Source organism: Mustela nivalis (assembly GCF_964662115.1).
Source record: "Mustela nivalis genome assembly, chromosome: 17".
NCBI lineage: Eukaryota > Metazoa > Chordata > Mammalia > Carnivora > Mustelidae > Mustela > Mustela nivalis.
The window spans coordinates 2,877,999-2,892,148 of record NC_139036.1 but is presented as its reverse complement, the minus strand read 5'-3'; the positions used below and the strand labels follow the sequence as shown (position 1 = coordinate 2,892,148).

The 14,150-nt window shown below is 52.4% G+C and overlaps 2 protein-coding genes and 1 long non-coding RNA gene across 4 annotated transcripts; 1 reads left to right on the top strand and 2 right to left on the bottom strand.

Annotated features, from left to right (window-relative positions):
* The first annotated feature begins 2,961 nt into the window (after window positions 1–2,961).
* PSMB6 (proteasome 20S subunit beta 6) lies at window positions 2,962–5,533 on the top strand. The gene is made up of 6 exons (XM_082707889.1): window positions 2,962–3,714; window positions 4,107–4,174; window positions 4,493–4,624; window positions 4,740–4,869; window positions 5,049–5,193; window positions 5,316–5,533. The coding sequence occupies exons 1-6, from the start codon at window positions 3,613–3,615 to the stop codon at window positions 5,456–5,458; spliced, it is 720 nt and encodes a 239-aa protein (XP_082564015.1). The 5' UTR covers window positions 2,962–3,612; the 3' UTR covers window positions 5,459–5,533.
* Window positions 5,534–8,024: 2,491 nt separating this feature from the next.
* LOC309852125 (uncharacterized protein C17orf114) lies at window positions 8,025–8,669 on the bottom strand (the record flags this gene model as incomplete). Its single annotated transcript, XM_082708415.1, has 2 exons — window positions 8,025–8,191; window positions 8,597–8,669. The coding sequence occupies 2 exons, from the start codon at window positions 8,667–8,669 to the stop codon at window positions 8,025–8,027; spliced, it is 240 nt and encodes a 79-aa protein (XP_082564541.1).
* Window positions 8,670–12,802: 4,133 nt separating this feature from the next.
* LOC309851935 lies at window positions 12,803–14,124 on the bottom strand. 2 transcript variants are annotated; one of them, XR_014305002.1, is made up of 3 exons: window positions 13,870–14,124; window positions 13,367–13,507; window positions 12,803–13,217 (listed from the first exon to the last, which is right to left on the bottom strand). It is a non-coding gene; the product is annotated as an uncharacterized lncRNA (long non-coding RNA). The 2 variants fall into 2 exon arrangements; XR_014305003.1 differs by lacking the exon at window positions 12,803–13,217 and having other exon boundaries at window positions 13,266–13,507; window positions 13,870–14,120.
* Between the last annotated feature and the right edge of the window lie 26 nt (window positions 14,125–14,150).

The window sequence follows — 14,150 nt, the reverse complement described above, 5'->3', positions numbered from 1 at the left end:
CCCCTTCCCCGATGATCCTAAAATTTCAGCACACACACACACTCCTCCTATTCCCTTCCCTACTTTTTTTTTTTTTCTTAGCATGAGTCACCGTCTAATAACACGCTGTGTTTTGTAATTATTTGGTGTGTTTTGTTTCCATTGAGAAATGCAAGCTGCATGGGGCAGGGAGTTTCTAGACAGAAATGTCCCCTGATGTACATCCAGTGCCTCAAACAGTGCCTGTCTCCTAGTAGACATTCACTAGCCTTTTGTTAAATGAATATCTGAACACACGAAATGGTTCAGATGGCAGGAGCCCAGAGTCCAAATGAAAAGGGGAGGTTGCACAGTAATGCAAATGTAATTAGTGCTGCTGAATCATATGACAAAATGTTTAAAATGCTGAACTTTACGTTACATTATATTTTCCTGCAATAAAAAAATTAAAAAGTAAAGAGGAGACATGATTCTGGACAGGTGGTCAGGAGCAGGTTCAAGGAGGATGTTACAAACTACCTTACAGAGCTAGGACTCTGTCTCCAGAGTTCACCTGAAGCAGGGGATCGTTTAGATCAGACTCGCAATTCAAAAACCCACTCCAGCTGTGGTATGTAGAAGACCGGCAGAGTCACAGGAAGACCGCTCCATACAACACCAGGAAAATACACGTTCTTCTCAAGCGCACATATGACATGCTCCAAGAGAGACCGTATGTTAGGCCTCACCATAGCTCAATAAATATTTTTAAAGATTTTATTTATCTATTTGACAGACAGAGATCACAAGCAGGCAGAGAGGCAGGCAGAGAAAGTGGGAGGGTAAGCAGGCTCCCCGCTGAGCAGAGAGCCCGATATGGGGCTCAATCCCAGGACCCTGAGATCACAACCCGAGCCCAAGGCAGAGGCCTAACCCACTGAGGTACCCAGGGGCCCCTAGCTCAATACATTTTAAAAGATTAAAACAATAAATAAAAGATTAGGGGCTCCTGGGTGGCTCAGTCGGTTAAGGGTCTGACTTTTGATTTCAGCCTGGGATCCAGACCTGTTCAAGATTCGCTCTCCATCTCTCAAGTAAATAAATCTTTAAAAAAATAAATTTCAAAAGACTGAAGTCACAAAATATTCCCTAAAAGAAAATGAAATAGAGATCCGTAACAGGAAGGGATTTGAGAAATTCACAAATACGTAGAAAAAAAACAACAGGCTCCTGAACAACCAGTGGGTCAAAGAAGAAATCACAGGGCAAGCGTTGTGAGATGAGTGAAAAGGAAAACAAAACACGTTAAAGCTTAGGGTGCAGCACAAGCAGTGCTCACAGGGAAACTTGTCCCTGTAAATGCCTATTTTATTTTATTCTACTTTTTAAAAAAGATTTTATTTATTTATTTGACAGACAGAAATCACAAGTAGGCAGAGAGGCAGGCGGAGAGATGGGGAAGCAGGCTCACTGCTGAGCAGAGAGCCCAATGTGGGGCTCAATACCAGGACCCTGAGATCATGACCCGAGCCGAAGGCAGAGGCTTAACCCACTGAGCCATCCAGGCACCCATGTAAATGCCTATTTTAAAAATGAAGAAATATCTTAAATCAATAGATCAAGCATCCGACTTAAGAAACTATAAAAAGGGGCGCCTGGGTGGCTCAGTGGGTTAAGCCTCTGCCTTCGGCTCAGGTCATGATCTCAGGGTCCTGGGATGGAGCCCCACATCAGGCTCCCTGCTCAGCAGGTTGCCTGCTTCCCACTCTCTCTCTGCCTGCCTCTCTGCCTACTTGTGATCTCTGTTAAATAAATAAATAAATTAAAAAATCTTTTTTTAAAAAAAGAAACTATAAAAAGAGTAAACTAAAACAACAACAACAACAACAAAAGCAGAAGGAAAGAAATAAAAAGACCAGAGTGGAGAGGCGCCTGCGTGGCTCAGTCAGTTGGGTGTCTGCCTCCTCAGGATCCTGAGATCAAGCCCTGCATCAGGCTTCCTACTCTGCAGGGAGCCTGCTTCTCCCTCTGCCTCTCCCCCTGCTCATACTCTCTCTCACTCAAATAAATAAAATATTCTTTTTAATTTCAAAGGCTTTTAAAAAATATTTTATTTATGTATTTATTAGAGAGAGAGCACAAAGCAAGGGGAGCAGCAGCCAGAGGGAGAACCAGGCTCCCCACTGAGCAGAGAGCTGATGTAGGACTTGATCCCAGTACCTTGAGAACATGACCTGAATCGAAGGCAGATGCTTAACTGACTGAGCAACCCAGGGGTCTCAAATAAAATGTGTTTGTTTGTTTGTTTTAAATTTAAATGTTCCTGGGGTGCCTTGGTGGCTCAGTGTGTTAAAGCCTCTGCCTTCGGCTCAGGTCATGATCCCATGGTCCTTAGATGGAGCCCCGCATCTGGCTCTCTGCTCAGCAGGGAGCCTGCTTCCCTTCCTCTCTCTCTGCCTGCCCCTCTGCCTACTTGTGATCTCTGTCTGTCAAATAAATAAATAAAATCTAAAAAAACATTTTTAAAATGTTCGTTTCAAAGAATACCAGTAAAGGAAATGAAAAGACAATCAATAGAATGGGAGAAAATATTTGCAAATCATATGCCTGCCAAAGGCTTAGTATCTAGAAATAAAAAAGAATGCCTAGGATTCAACAATAAAAAGGTAACCCAATTTGGGTGGTCTGGCTGGCTCAGTTGCTGGAGTATGTGACGCTTCACCTCGGGCTTGTGAGCTGAAGACCCACGATGAGTGTAGAGATTACTTAAAAATAATAATAGAATAAAAATAAAACAGGCCAAGGATTTAAATAGACATTTCTCCAAAGAAGATATGCAAATGGCCCATTAGCACGTGAAAATATGCTGAACATCACTAATCAATAAGGAAATGGGGGTGGGGGCCACCCAAGATGCCCCTTCGCGCCCAGGAGGACGGCCACAACAGGAAGCGCACAGTGACCGTCAGCAAAGACGCGGAGAGACGCGGTGCTCACGGATGCACGCGGGGCTGGCGGACCCCTCCGGGGCAGCTGCTATGGGGAACTGTCATTTCCGCAAAATGCTAAATCCAGAGTTCCTTTCTTTCTTCAAGTCTTTGACAGCGAGCACAAGCAGGCAGAGCGGCAGGCAGAAGGAAAAACAGAAGAAGGCTTCCCGTCGAGCAGGGAGTCCGATGCGGGGCTCGATCCCAGGACCCCGGGATCATGCCCTGAGCGGAACGCTTGACTGACTGACTGAGCTCCCAGGCGCCCCAAGCCTGAGTTCCTACATGACCGAGCAATTCCACTCCGATTGTACGGTCCTAGGTGTATACACCCAAGAGAAGCGAGGCCTGTGCGGCCATTCTAGTTCAGAGACGGCCAAAAGCACCCCAAGACTCTGAACCGCGACGCCCTTCAGATTACGTAAGTCCCGCGCAGCCCGATGGGAACCGTAGTCCATCCACACCGTCGTGGGCGCTTTTCTGCTCGTCGACCGGCCACCCTGCCGTCAAGCGTTCACCGTCGCAAAAGAATCTTCCCTGCGCCGTTGCTTTCCCTTCCGCCATCAATCGTGACTTAGCTTCGCCCGCAGACGGCTCCACGGCCGGACTGAAGACAGTGACAGAGCGCTTTACGACAGTTGCTTTGTGGCAGTTCCGGAGGAGGAAGATGGCGGCCACCTTAGTAGCCGCTCGAGGCTTGGGGTCCGCGCCGGCCTGGGGTCCCGAGGCCATTACCCCGGACTGGGAAGGCCGGGAAGTCTCCACAGGGGTGAGAAGGCACCCGGAGTTCAGGAGATGTGCGCAAACTTCGATGCGATGGGAGGAGGAGGCCTGCGTGGGTTGGAACACGGGATGGGGGGGAATAGAGGTGGTCTGATGCTGGAGCGCCGAAGAGGTGTCCTGAGGATGTTGGAGAGGGACGCCGGAGCGCGGAGCCCGGAGTCTCGCGGGACGAGGGTTTCCGGCCGGCGTGGGCCCTCTGGGGATGTGGGGATTGGAAACCTGGTACTGTGCGGGGGTGCTGAGGCCCCGGGAGATTTGCTGGCGGGTCGGTGGCGTACGACTTGCGTGTTCTAGGGGACTGCACTGAGGGATCGTTGGGGTTTGCGTACGCGGGAGAATGGGAAGGGGCCCGGACTCACCCCTTTCTCCTTACCCCAGACCACGATCATGGCCGTGCAGTTTGAAGGGGGCGTGGTTCTGGGAGCCGACTCCAGAACGACCACTGGGTGAGCTCCGGACAGGTCCTGGCCGGGCATCCCGTCTTTCCCTCCCTTCCTTCCTTCCTAGCCTGGCAGGTCGTCCTGTCCCTCCACAGCCCCCCGCGGGGGAAGATCTCTCCCCTCCTTGGACTGAAGGATCTGTTCCAGCTCCCATTACTTCCCAATTTCCCTTTCTCACGTTTTGGAGACATTTTTTCGAAAGTCTCTGCTGGCTTCTGTTTGGGTGGGAACTAATGAGAAATGCTGAGCCCCGGGAGTGGGCAGTAGTGGGATAGGGGTGGGAGACGAGTGGGATCACCCCGTCACGGCCTTGCCATCCTTCAGGTCCTACATCGCCAATCGAGTGACTGACAAGCTGACCCCTATTCACGATCGCATCTTCTGCTGCCGCTCGGGCTCAGCCGCTGACACCCAGGCAGTAGCCGATGCCGTCACTTACCAGCTTGGTTTCCACAGGTACCTGTGGGCAGGGGAGGGGCGGGTATCCGCATGGAGTTGGGACCCCAGGTGCTAAATGCTCTGACTCCCAGGCCCGGAGTCTACCTTTCCTGTCACTCTCCCCACCCTCTAGCATTGAGCTGAATGAGCCTCCGCTGGTCCACACAGCGGCCAGCCTCTTCAAGGAGATGTGTTACCGATACCGGGAGGACCTGATGGCAGGAATCATCATTGCCGGCTGGGACCCCCAGGAGGGAGGGCAGGTGATATACCCCACCCCCAACCCCAGCAGAGCACAGGCCTTTGATCCTCTCCCCACCCCACCCATTTTCTGTTTTTCTTCCCAGTCTGTACCTCCCAGACCGGTCCCACATGGGCCGCTGTATGTCCGTGTGCTGCCGTCGGTATAGCCGGTGACTCTTCTCATCTTTCCATCTGGCAGGTGTACTCAGTGCCCATGGGGGGTATGATGGTAAGGCAGTCCTTCGCCATTGGAGGCTCTGGGAGCTCCTACATCTATGGCTACGTCGATGCGACCTACCGGGAAGGCATGACCAAGGACGAGTGTCTGCAGTTCACTGCCAATGGTGCGGACTTGGCTTTCTGGGCCTGTGAACTCCAGCCCTCATATGAAGCCACCCGCATATCCATTCCTCACTCCTTGTGAAGCCGACATCTGACCCTGACCCCAGCTTTCTTTTGTTTGCAGCTCTCGCCTTGGCCATGGAGCGGGACGGCTCCAGCGGAGGGGTGATCCGCCTGGCAGCCATCGCAGAATCAGGGGTAGAGCGGCAGGTACTTTTGGGAGACCAGATTCCCAAATTCACCATTGCCACTTTGCCACCGCCCTGATTCCTGGAATTCTGGGATACAATGGAAGACAACCCCTAGTGACGTAAACTTCAATAAACAGTTTTTCCAAAAGAATCTACTTTGAGGTTCTTTTCTTGACCTCAACCCTGTGCTTGTTTGGCCCACTCCTGTGTGTGCAAAGCTCTGCTCTGAGTGGGGAGGGACAAGCCTTTGCAAGAGTGGTTTTCAAACCTCTTGTCCAGCCCACCTTCCCCCACACTCCCTTTCCTCCACTGTACCAGGTCCTTAGGACACCAAGGTATGGTTGAAATGGGAGCTCCCAACAAACGGCCCACCCCCTTCCCTGTTCCAGCCCACGGCGGAAGTCAGAATCCTGCCTGGGCCTGGGGCCACATCCCCTCGATCTGCCTCCTGCTTGTCATCATGTCTGGCTACTGACCCAAAGGCCAGACCCTCCACACTCACCTGTGTCACCTCATCTTGTCAGGAGGAGCAGCGAGATGCATTCACTTTGGGGACAGAGGTGGACCTTGTTTGCAGCTAGCGTTGAAGAAGGGGGTGGGGCTGGGAGTGCTGTGGGGCAGCCCTGAAAGCTGTCATTCCCACAGCGGTGTGATGGTGAGCCGGTCTTCAGCCCCTGGGGTGGGAGGCTGAGGGCAGACTCCGGGCCCCCACGGCCATCCCCACTCAAGCGGGGGACCCAGAGGAGCTCAGTGTGTGCATGTGGTCACGGTGCCCGTTTTCCCTCCAGCTCTGAGGATAAGGGAACTGTAGGAACCACATTGGAAACCTTGGTCCTAGAATACGATCCTGCCCTGGGGGATTTTCGAGGCTACAAGGGAGGCTTCCTAAGGAGGCGGGAGGTCCTGCACTAAGTGCAAAAGAGCAAAGGAAGACGTCTGAACCCAAATGTGCACCTCAAGTTTAAAATACCCATAGAGAGGGGCGCCTGGGTGGCTCAGTCACTTAAAAGTCCAACTCTGGATCATGGCTGGGGTCATGACCTTGGGGTCCTGGGGTGGAGCCCCGTGTCCCCTCCGTGCTCAGCGGGGAGTCTACGATCCCCTCTCCTTCTGCCCCCACCCCCCCTCCCTGCTTGCTCAAGCTCTCTTTCTCTAAAAAATAAATAAATAGATCTTTAAAAAAATAAACAACTCATAGAGAACTTCTGACTTTTCTGCAAAACCTGTTTACCCAGTCCTCCCTCACTCAAGGCATCCTAGCTTCCTCCGTCCCCTGCACTCCGCACTGAGCCGAACCTATGAGCTGGACAGTAGGTCCTAGAACCTCCGTCTGCTTGTTGCCGTCTGAACTGAACACCGCTCTCCCTTAAGTGATGTGACAGGAATTTCAGGCGTACGATCTAGTGATTGGACAGCTCTGCTGTGCTCACTGCACACCCCTGTCTTCATCCCAGCCACCACTGTGACTTGGCCACCGGCCAGCAGCGGGCCCGTCCGTGACCTTGCTGCTGCCACACTTGCCCTCCTGTAGCCTTGTCCGTAGAGCGACTGGAGTGACTTTCCATGTAAGTGAGAGCGTGTCGTCCCTTGCTTGATCTTCCTCGATGTCTCGCTGTTCCATCTAAGATCATACCTTGGCTCCTCTCTGTGACCCAGCTCACCCATCAAGGACCCCCTCTGTGACACTCTGCTCACTGGCTTTTTTCCTCTTCCCTAGGACCTCACGGGTTTTGCCCTTACACTTCCTGTTTTCCTGCCCAGGACTCAGCCTCCCTGATTTTTTTCTTTTAAATAAACTTTTTTTTTTTTTTTAAGGCATCTCTCCCCCAAGCGTGGAGCTTATACTCACGACCCCGAGACCAAGAGCCCCGTGTGTGCTCCGCCGATGGAGCCGGCCCGGCCTCCCATCCAAGTAGAGGCTTCCCGGCCATCGCGCCTGCCCTCTCGTGCTCAGCCTCCACCCTGCTGTCAACATTGGTGACTGAGAGTCCACACGACACAGGGGTTCCCGATTTCCACTCGGCTCCTGACCGTTTGGGTTCCAGCTCCAATGCCACCTTCTGAGCAGCTCCTTCCCAACTACCTGATTCCAGCAGCGCCCTCCATCCCGCTCTCTCAGCACCGTGTAATTTCCTCTGCAGCCGTTGCCCTCTCTGCCCGCTTCAGTGTTTATCTCCCGTCCGTGAGAGGAGCGGGCTCTCTGCTTGGCCCACTGACGTGTCCGCACTGCCCACCAGGAAGTAGTGAATATGCTTCCCCGCCTGGTTCCCCGGTCCCCTCCAGCCTCCAGCCTCTCCCAACAGCATGCTGCCCTCAGCTCCGAGCTGGACCTCAGCACACCCCACACCCACTTCTGCCAGCCCCAGCTGGGCTCTGTGGTAGTTCGGCGGCGACATGGTCACCAGCCCCATAGCCCCTCCGCTCCAGGCTGCCCTCCACTCCTCCGCTCCAGTACCCGGCCTCCTGGCCTGGGCCGCAGACCACCCCAGCCCGCACACATGCTCCTCTGCACGCAGCCCTGGGTGAGCTCTAAGTATATTTCATGACAAGGTTACGAGGGTATGGGCTCAGACGGATCATGGAGAAGTCTGGAGAGGGAAGGTTGCAATGCGTCCTGGACATTCAGCCCCTGGTCATCCCCATCAGATGGTGGAGTCGTTGGCAGATGCAAGGTCGTGCAGCTGGTGGCGGAAGGAGAGTCGGGCTTTCCGGCTGAAGTAGGCGCCGGAAGAGGGTATCCCTCCCTCGGCCACAATGGGGGCCGGAGCCGGGCTGGGATTTGGATCTGGAGGGGCCGCGGGATCCAGGCCTGCAGGGAGATGGGAGGAGGAGGAAGGGTGCTGTGGGGCAGCCTTCCCGTTCCTTCCCTGCAAGGAGGAGGAACGAGGCCAAGGGAGCATCCTGGGGCAGGGACAGAGGAGGAGGAGAGAGTGGGGCTGCTTTCAATGGCCTGCAACCTATGTGGTCACACGTGGCCTAAAATGCAGAAGGCCCAGGGGGTGGCTGGGAGGCTTTGCTCTTACATCTTGGAGGTGGTCATAATTTTTTTTTTTTACCAGGGGGCTTCACTTTCTCGTTTTGCACTGGCCAGTCCTATGGAGAATCTACCTCCCATCCCGGGAAACAAATTATTCTTTTCCCTTCGCTGGTTTGAACATTTCCCTTTCTCCCCAGAGAGAGAGAGCCCCCCATTTTCCTCGTTCTCCCCCCGTACCTGCTTGTCTCTCAGTCCCCCGCTGTCTCCGGCACCCACACCATGGGAAGCACCATGCCCCCTTGAGACCCATCTCAACAGTGGAGGCCACCAGGATGCTGGGGAATGGCCAGGAGGGGCCCCAGGAAGAGGGGTGTGGCTTCCAAGCCCCCCCAGTGCAGCCCAAACTACCACTTAGCCTCAGACTGCCTGGTGATTACAGGCGCCAGGGGGTGGCGGAGGAGAAGAGGGAGGAGGGAAGAGGTAGACGGGTACCGCAGTCACACACCTCTCCTCTGTGCCCCCGTCACTTGGGGCACTCTCCGGCCTACAGGGAGAAGCAGGAGGACACTGGAAGGGGAGGGATGGCAGAGACAGACACGGAGGGGCTGGGACGCAAGACGTGCCACAGGAAATCTGGAAAACCCGGTGCCGGCCGGTACACTGCGGGGGGCTCATTCATATTCTGGCATGAGAATCCAGGATGCCCGAGATGTCAGATTTTAGAGAATGGTCTATTTTTGTAGAATGAGACCTGCAGGGTGGGGGAATGTTTGGTTCCCGTGGGACGGTCTGGTATCTCTTGCCCCCTTTTCAGAGGACAGTCCTAGTTGATGCACGACGCTGTCCAGGTAGATTCAAGGGACTTGTACGCGTCACCTGGTGTCAGCCTGTACGCGATCCTTCGAGCCGGGCATTACTGCCGTCCTGCTCTCCCAGCTGAGGAGCTGGAGGCACGGAGATGGGCAACTTGCCCGAGGTCACGCCTACCGCGGCCAGGCTGACCCTGGGCCCTCTGAACCCCTCGGTGACCTTCAGGCAATGATGCCTTCAGCCAGGCCTGGGGGCCCGGAGCACCTGCGGCAAGGACTCTGGATGCCCCCCCACCCCCAGAGAGCAGTGTGAACATGACCTTACCCTTCCCTGGGGGTGCCTCATGCAGCATGGGAAGCACCCCTGCCTATACCCCACCATCAGAAATCTGTTTCATATTTCTCAAACAGCTTGATGGACGTACAAATCTCCATGCACGTGAATACACACATCCACGTACAGTCCTAGGAGTCTTAGCAAGTGTGTACACCCAGAGAATAGCCACCCCAATCAGAACTTCATATAAATGGGCCGCATGGTGTTACTTTCTGGGGTCCCGTTTCTGTCGGCTTAATGGTTTTGAAATTCACCCGAGTTCTGTATATCTGCAGTTTCCTTGTGTTTTTTGTAATATCACTATTATGGGCATGCACAACATACTTTTGTAAAATTCACCCTTTTAAAGTACACGAGTCAGTGGTTTTTGCGATATGTACGGCCATGCAGACATCGCGACTAATTTTTGTAACATTTCCGTCACCCTCAAGAGACCCTGCGTCCCTTTCCAGTCACCCCGCCTTGTTCTCCTCCCTGGCTGCTGGCCACCACTAAGCTACCTCCTGTCTCTGGATTTCCCGTACATGAATTCCTACTCTGTGTGGTCCGCTGTGTCTGGCTTCGCTCCCTGTTTCCTGTCACCCTGTTGTGGCCGGTGGTAGTGCTTGATTCCTTTCCACGGCTGCATGGTATTGCACCGTAGGGGCTATACCACTTTTTTCTTTTCTTTTCTTTTTTTCCAAGATTTTATTTATTTATTTGACAGAGACAACCAGGGGGGAACACAAGCAGGGGGAGTGGGAGAGGGAGAAGCAGTCTCCACGCTGAGCAGGGGGCCCGATGCAGGGCTCAATCCCAGGACCTGATCGAAGGCAGACGCTTAACTGATCGAGCCAGGCACCCTTCTGTATTTATTTTAGGGGAAGAGAGAGAGCAAGCAGGAGAGGGGGAGGGGGAGAGAGAATCTCAAGTAGATCCCCACTGAGCACGGAGCCCTTCTTTGGGCGCAATCCTACAACCCTGAGATCATGACCTGAGCAGAAACCAAATGTCATCTGCCTAAACAACTGAGCCTCCCAGGTGCCCCTAACTGTCTTTCTTTTGACTGATGTATAGTTGACACACAATGTGACCTTAGTTTTAGGGGATCAGACAGTGACCAGACGGGTCTGTACAGCACACTATGCTCACAAATGTAACTATGACCCACCACCATGAGACTCTGTTCCAGTCTCACTGACCGTGATCCCCGTGCTGAACCTGTCATCCCCATGATTTCGTCCTTCCATAGCAGGAAGCCTGGACCTCCCACTCCCTGCCACCCACTTTGCCCCCACCCCGACACTCTCTGACAGCCAGTGGTTTGTATTTATGGATCTGTTCATGCTTTGTCCATTCTGGTTTTGGGAGAAAGAGAATGTTGGGGGGCAGAAGGAGAGAAAAAGAATTTTTTTAAAAAGATTATTTATTTGAGAGAGAGAAGGAGCCAGGGGAAGCAGCAGGCAGAGGGGGAGGGAGAAGGAGACTCCCCACTAAGCAGGGAGCTTATGCGGAGCTCCATCCCAGGACCCTGGGATCATGACCCAAGCCCCAGGCAGACGCCTCACTGACTAAGCTGCCCAGCACTTCTGCAGAGAGAGAATCTTATGCAGGCTCCATGTCCAGTGTGGAGCCTGACCCAGGGTTCGATCTCAGTACCCTGAGATCATGATCGGAGCCGAAATCAAGAGTCTTGACACTTAATTGAGCCATCCAGACATCCCTGTTTATTTTATTTTAAAAATTCTGCATATAAGTGAAATCACATGATGTTTGTCTCTTTCTGAATTGTTTCACGTAGCATTATAACGTCCAGACCCATCCATGTTGTTATAAGCGGCATGATCTCACTCTTTTTTATGGTTGAGTAAAATTCCCGTGTGTGTGTATGTGTGTGTGTACCACATCTTTATCCATTCATCAATCAATGGACATTTAGTTGTAAATAATGTTGCTATAAACATAAGGGTGCATCTACCTTCAAATTGGTGTTTTCGTTTCCTCCGGGTAAACACCCGGCAGTGAAATTACCCGATCACGCACCCAGCTCTACTGTCAGTGTTTTGAGGAACCCCCATGCTGTTTTCCACAGTGGCTGCACCAATTTACATTCCCAGCAACAGAGTACGAGGGTTCCTTTTTCTCTGCATCCTCCCCAATGCTTGCTTTTTTCTTCTCTTTTTCCTATTAGCCATTCTGACATCTGTGAGGTAGCATCTCACTGTGGTTTTGATTTGCATTTCCCTGATGACTAAGTGATGTGGACCATCTACATCTCCATGTATCCCTTGGCCATCTACAAGTTTTTTGGGGGAAAATGTCTGTGCAGGTCCTCTGTCCATATTTAAGTCAGATTGTCGTTTTTGGTGTTGAGCTGTACATGTTGTTTTTTGTTTTCGTTTTTGAGCATGGTCCATGCCCAGCATGGAGCCCGAGTTCAAAAAGGGCTTGGACCAAGCAAGACCACGAGATCAAGAACTGAGCTGACATCAAGACTCAGACACTTAACCAACTTAAGCCACTCAGGCGCCCCAAAGAAACTCTTCATAGATTTTGAATATTAACCCTTTATTGGATCTACCATATACAAATATCTTCTCCCATTCAGCAGGTTGTCTTTTAGTTTGGTGTTTCCTTTACTGCGCAGAAACCTCTTATTTTGAGGAAGTCCCTGTAGTTTATTTTTGCTTTTGTTTCCCTTGCCTTGGAAGATGCATCAAGAAAGAGACCTCACTGCCTGCGCCCTCTCAGGCGGTAACTCTGATTTAGATCCTTCATCTGGTCTGAGTTTATTTATTTTTATTTTTTTTAATTTTTATTTATTTATTTGACAGACAGAGATCACAATCAGGCAGAGAGAGGAGGAAGCAGGCTCCCTGCTTGAGCAGAGAGCCCGATGCGGGGCTCGATCCCAGGACCCTGAGATCATGACCTGAGCCAAAGGCAGAGGCTTTAACCCACTCAGCCACCCAGGCACCCCAGGTCTGAGTTTATTTTTGACTGTGGTGTGAGAAAGTGGTCCGGCTTCATCCTTTTGCATGGGCCTGTCCAGTTTTCCCAACACCATTTACTGAAGAGACCAACTTTTTCCCGCTGGATATTCTGGCCTCCTTTGCCGTGCATGAATTGACCATACGGATGCGGGTTTAATTCTGGGCTCTCTACCCTGTCCCATTGGTCTGCTTTTGTGCCAGTGCCACACTCTTTTGATGATGTATCACTCAACGCTTAACATTTTGAGGAACTGTCTTCCAAGGGGGCCGCACCATTTTACACTGTATTTGCTTCGGTTGCAGAGTAACAGTACATTACCACAAATCAATCGAAATAAAAATATTTATTCTCTTTAAAGAGCACCATTATTTTACTTTTTATTATTATCATTTTTAAAGACTTTATTTATTTGACAGAGAGAAAGCAGGAGGAGCAGAGGGAGAGGAAGGAAGCAGTCTCCCCGCAGAGGAACAGCCCAATGTAGAATTCAGTCCCAGGATCCCAGGATCATGACCTGAGCCCAAGCAGATGCTTAACCCACTCAGCAACTCCCGCGCCCCAGAAGCACCGTTATTTGAAACACATATGCCCCATTCAGTGAAAAAGTATATGTTTTACATGTGTCTGATACAGGATTTCCATCCTAAATACAGGGGCACCCGGCTGGCTCTGTTGGTAGGGCCTGCCACCCTTGATCTCAGGATCCTGAGTTCAAGCCCCAGGCCGGGCTGGAGCGCACCTAAAAAAGTAAAAATACCAAATATATAAAGAATGCGTGATTCAATGATAAGACAACGTGGTTTTGTTTTTTAATTAGCAATAGAGTGGAACAGACAATTTGCAAAAGAAGATATTCAAGTGGCCAACGAGTGCATGAAACATGGTCACCTTCGTGAAGCATCAGACACACGCAGAGAAAACTCCGGTGACAGCTAGTGCATGCGCACTGGATGGCCAACACTGAAAAGACTGACAGCATCCAACGCAGCGGGTGCGCTGGGAGAGCTGGACCAACATGCCTCGATTGGGCTGCGCAAGAGCAGAGCGACCATTTTGGAAACCAGTTCGGCAGTTTCTTGTAACGTTAAAATACCCTTACAAACCCGACCCGCCGAGTTACACACCCCCCCTCCAACTTACATATCCGACCCTCCAACTTACACACCCGACCTCCAACTTACACGCCGGCCCTCCGACTTACACACCCACCCTCCGACTTACACACCCGACCTCCAACTTACACCAACCCTCCGACTTACGCACTTGACCCCCGACTTACACACTCGACCTCCGACTTACACACGACCCTCCGACTTACACACCCAACCCTCCGACTTACACGCCGACCCACCCACTGCACTCCAGCTGTCCCCCGAGAGTGGGAACCGCACCTGCCCGCGAGGCCGCGGCAGGAGTGTTTCCGGACGCTCTGTCGCAAGAGACTGGAACAGCCCAGAGGTCCGTCAAGAGGACAGATAAGGAAACCCGCACTTCGGGAACCACGGCACATCCTGCCTCGTGGAACCTCAGCGCGTCCAGGCTCGCCCCCTCCCCCCGCCCGCCGGTCCCCAGGGAGCGGCTTTGCGCAGAGTCCTGCCCGGGACCAGTGCGCAGTGCACGGTGCACGCTCCCGAGCCCGGGGCCGCGCGGGGAGGAAGGGGCCGGCCGCGGG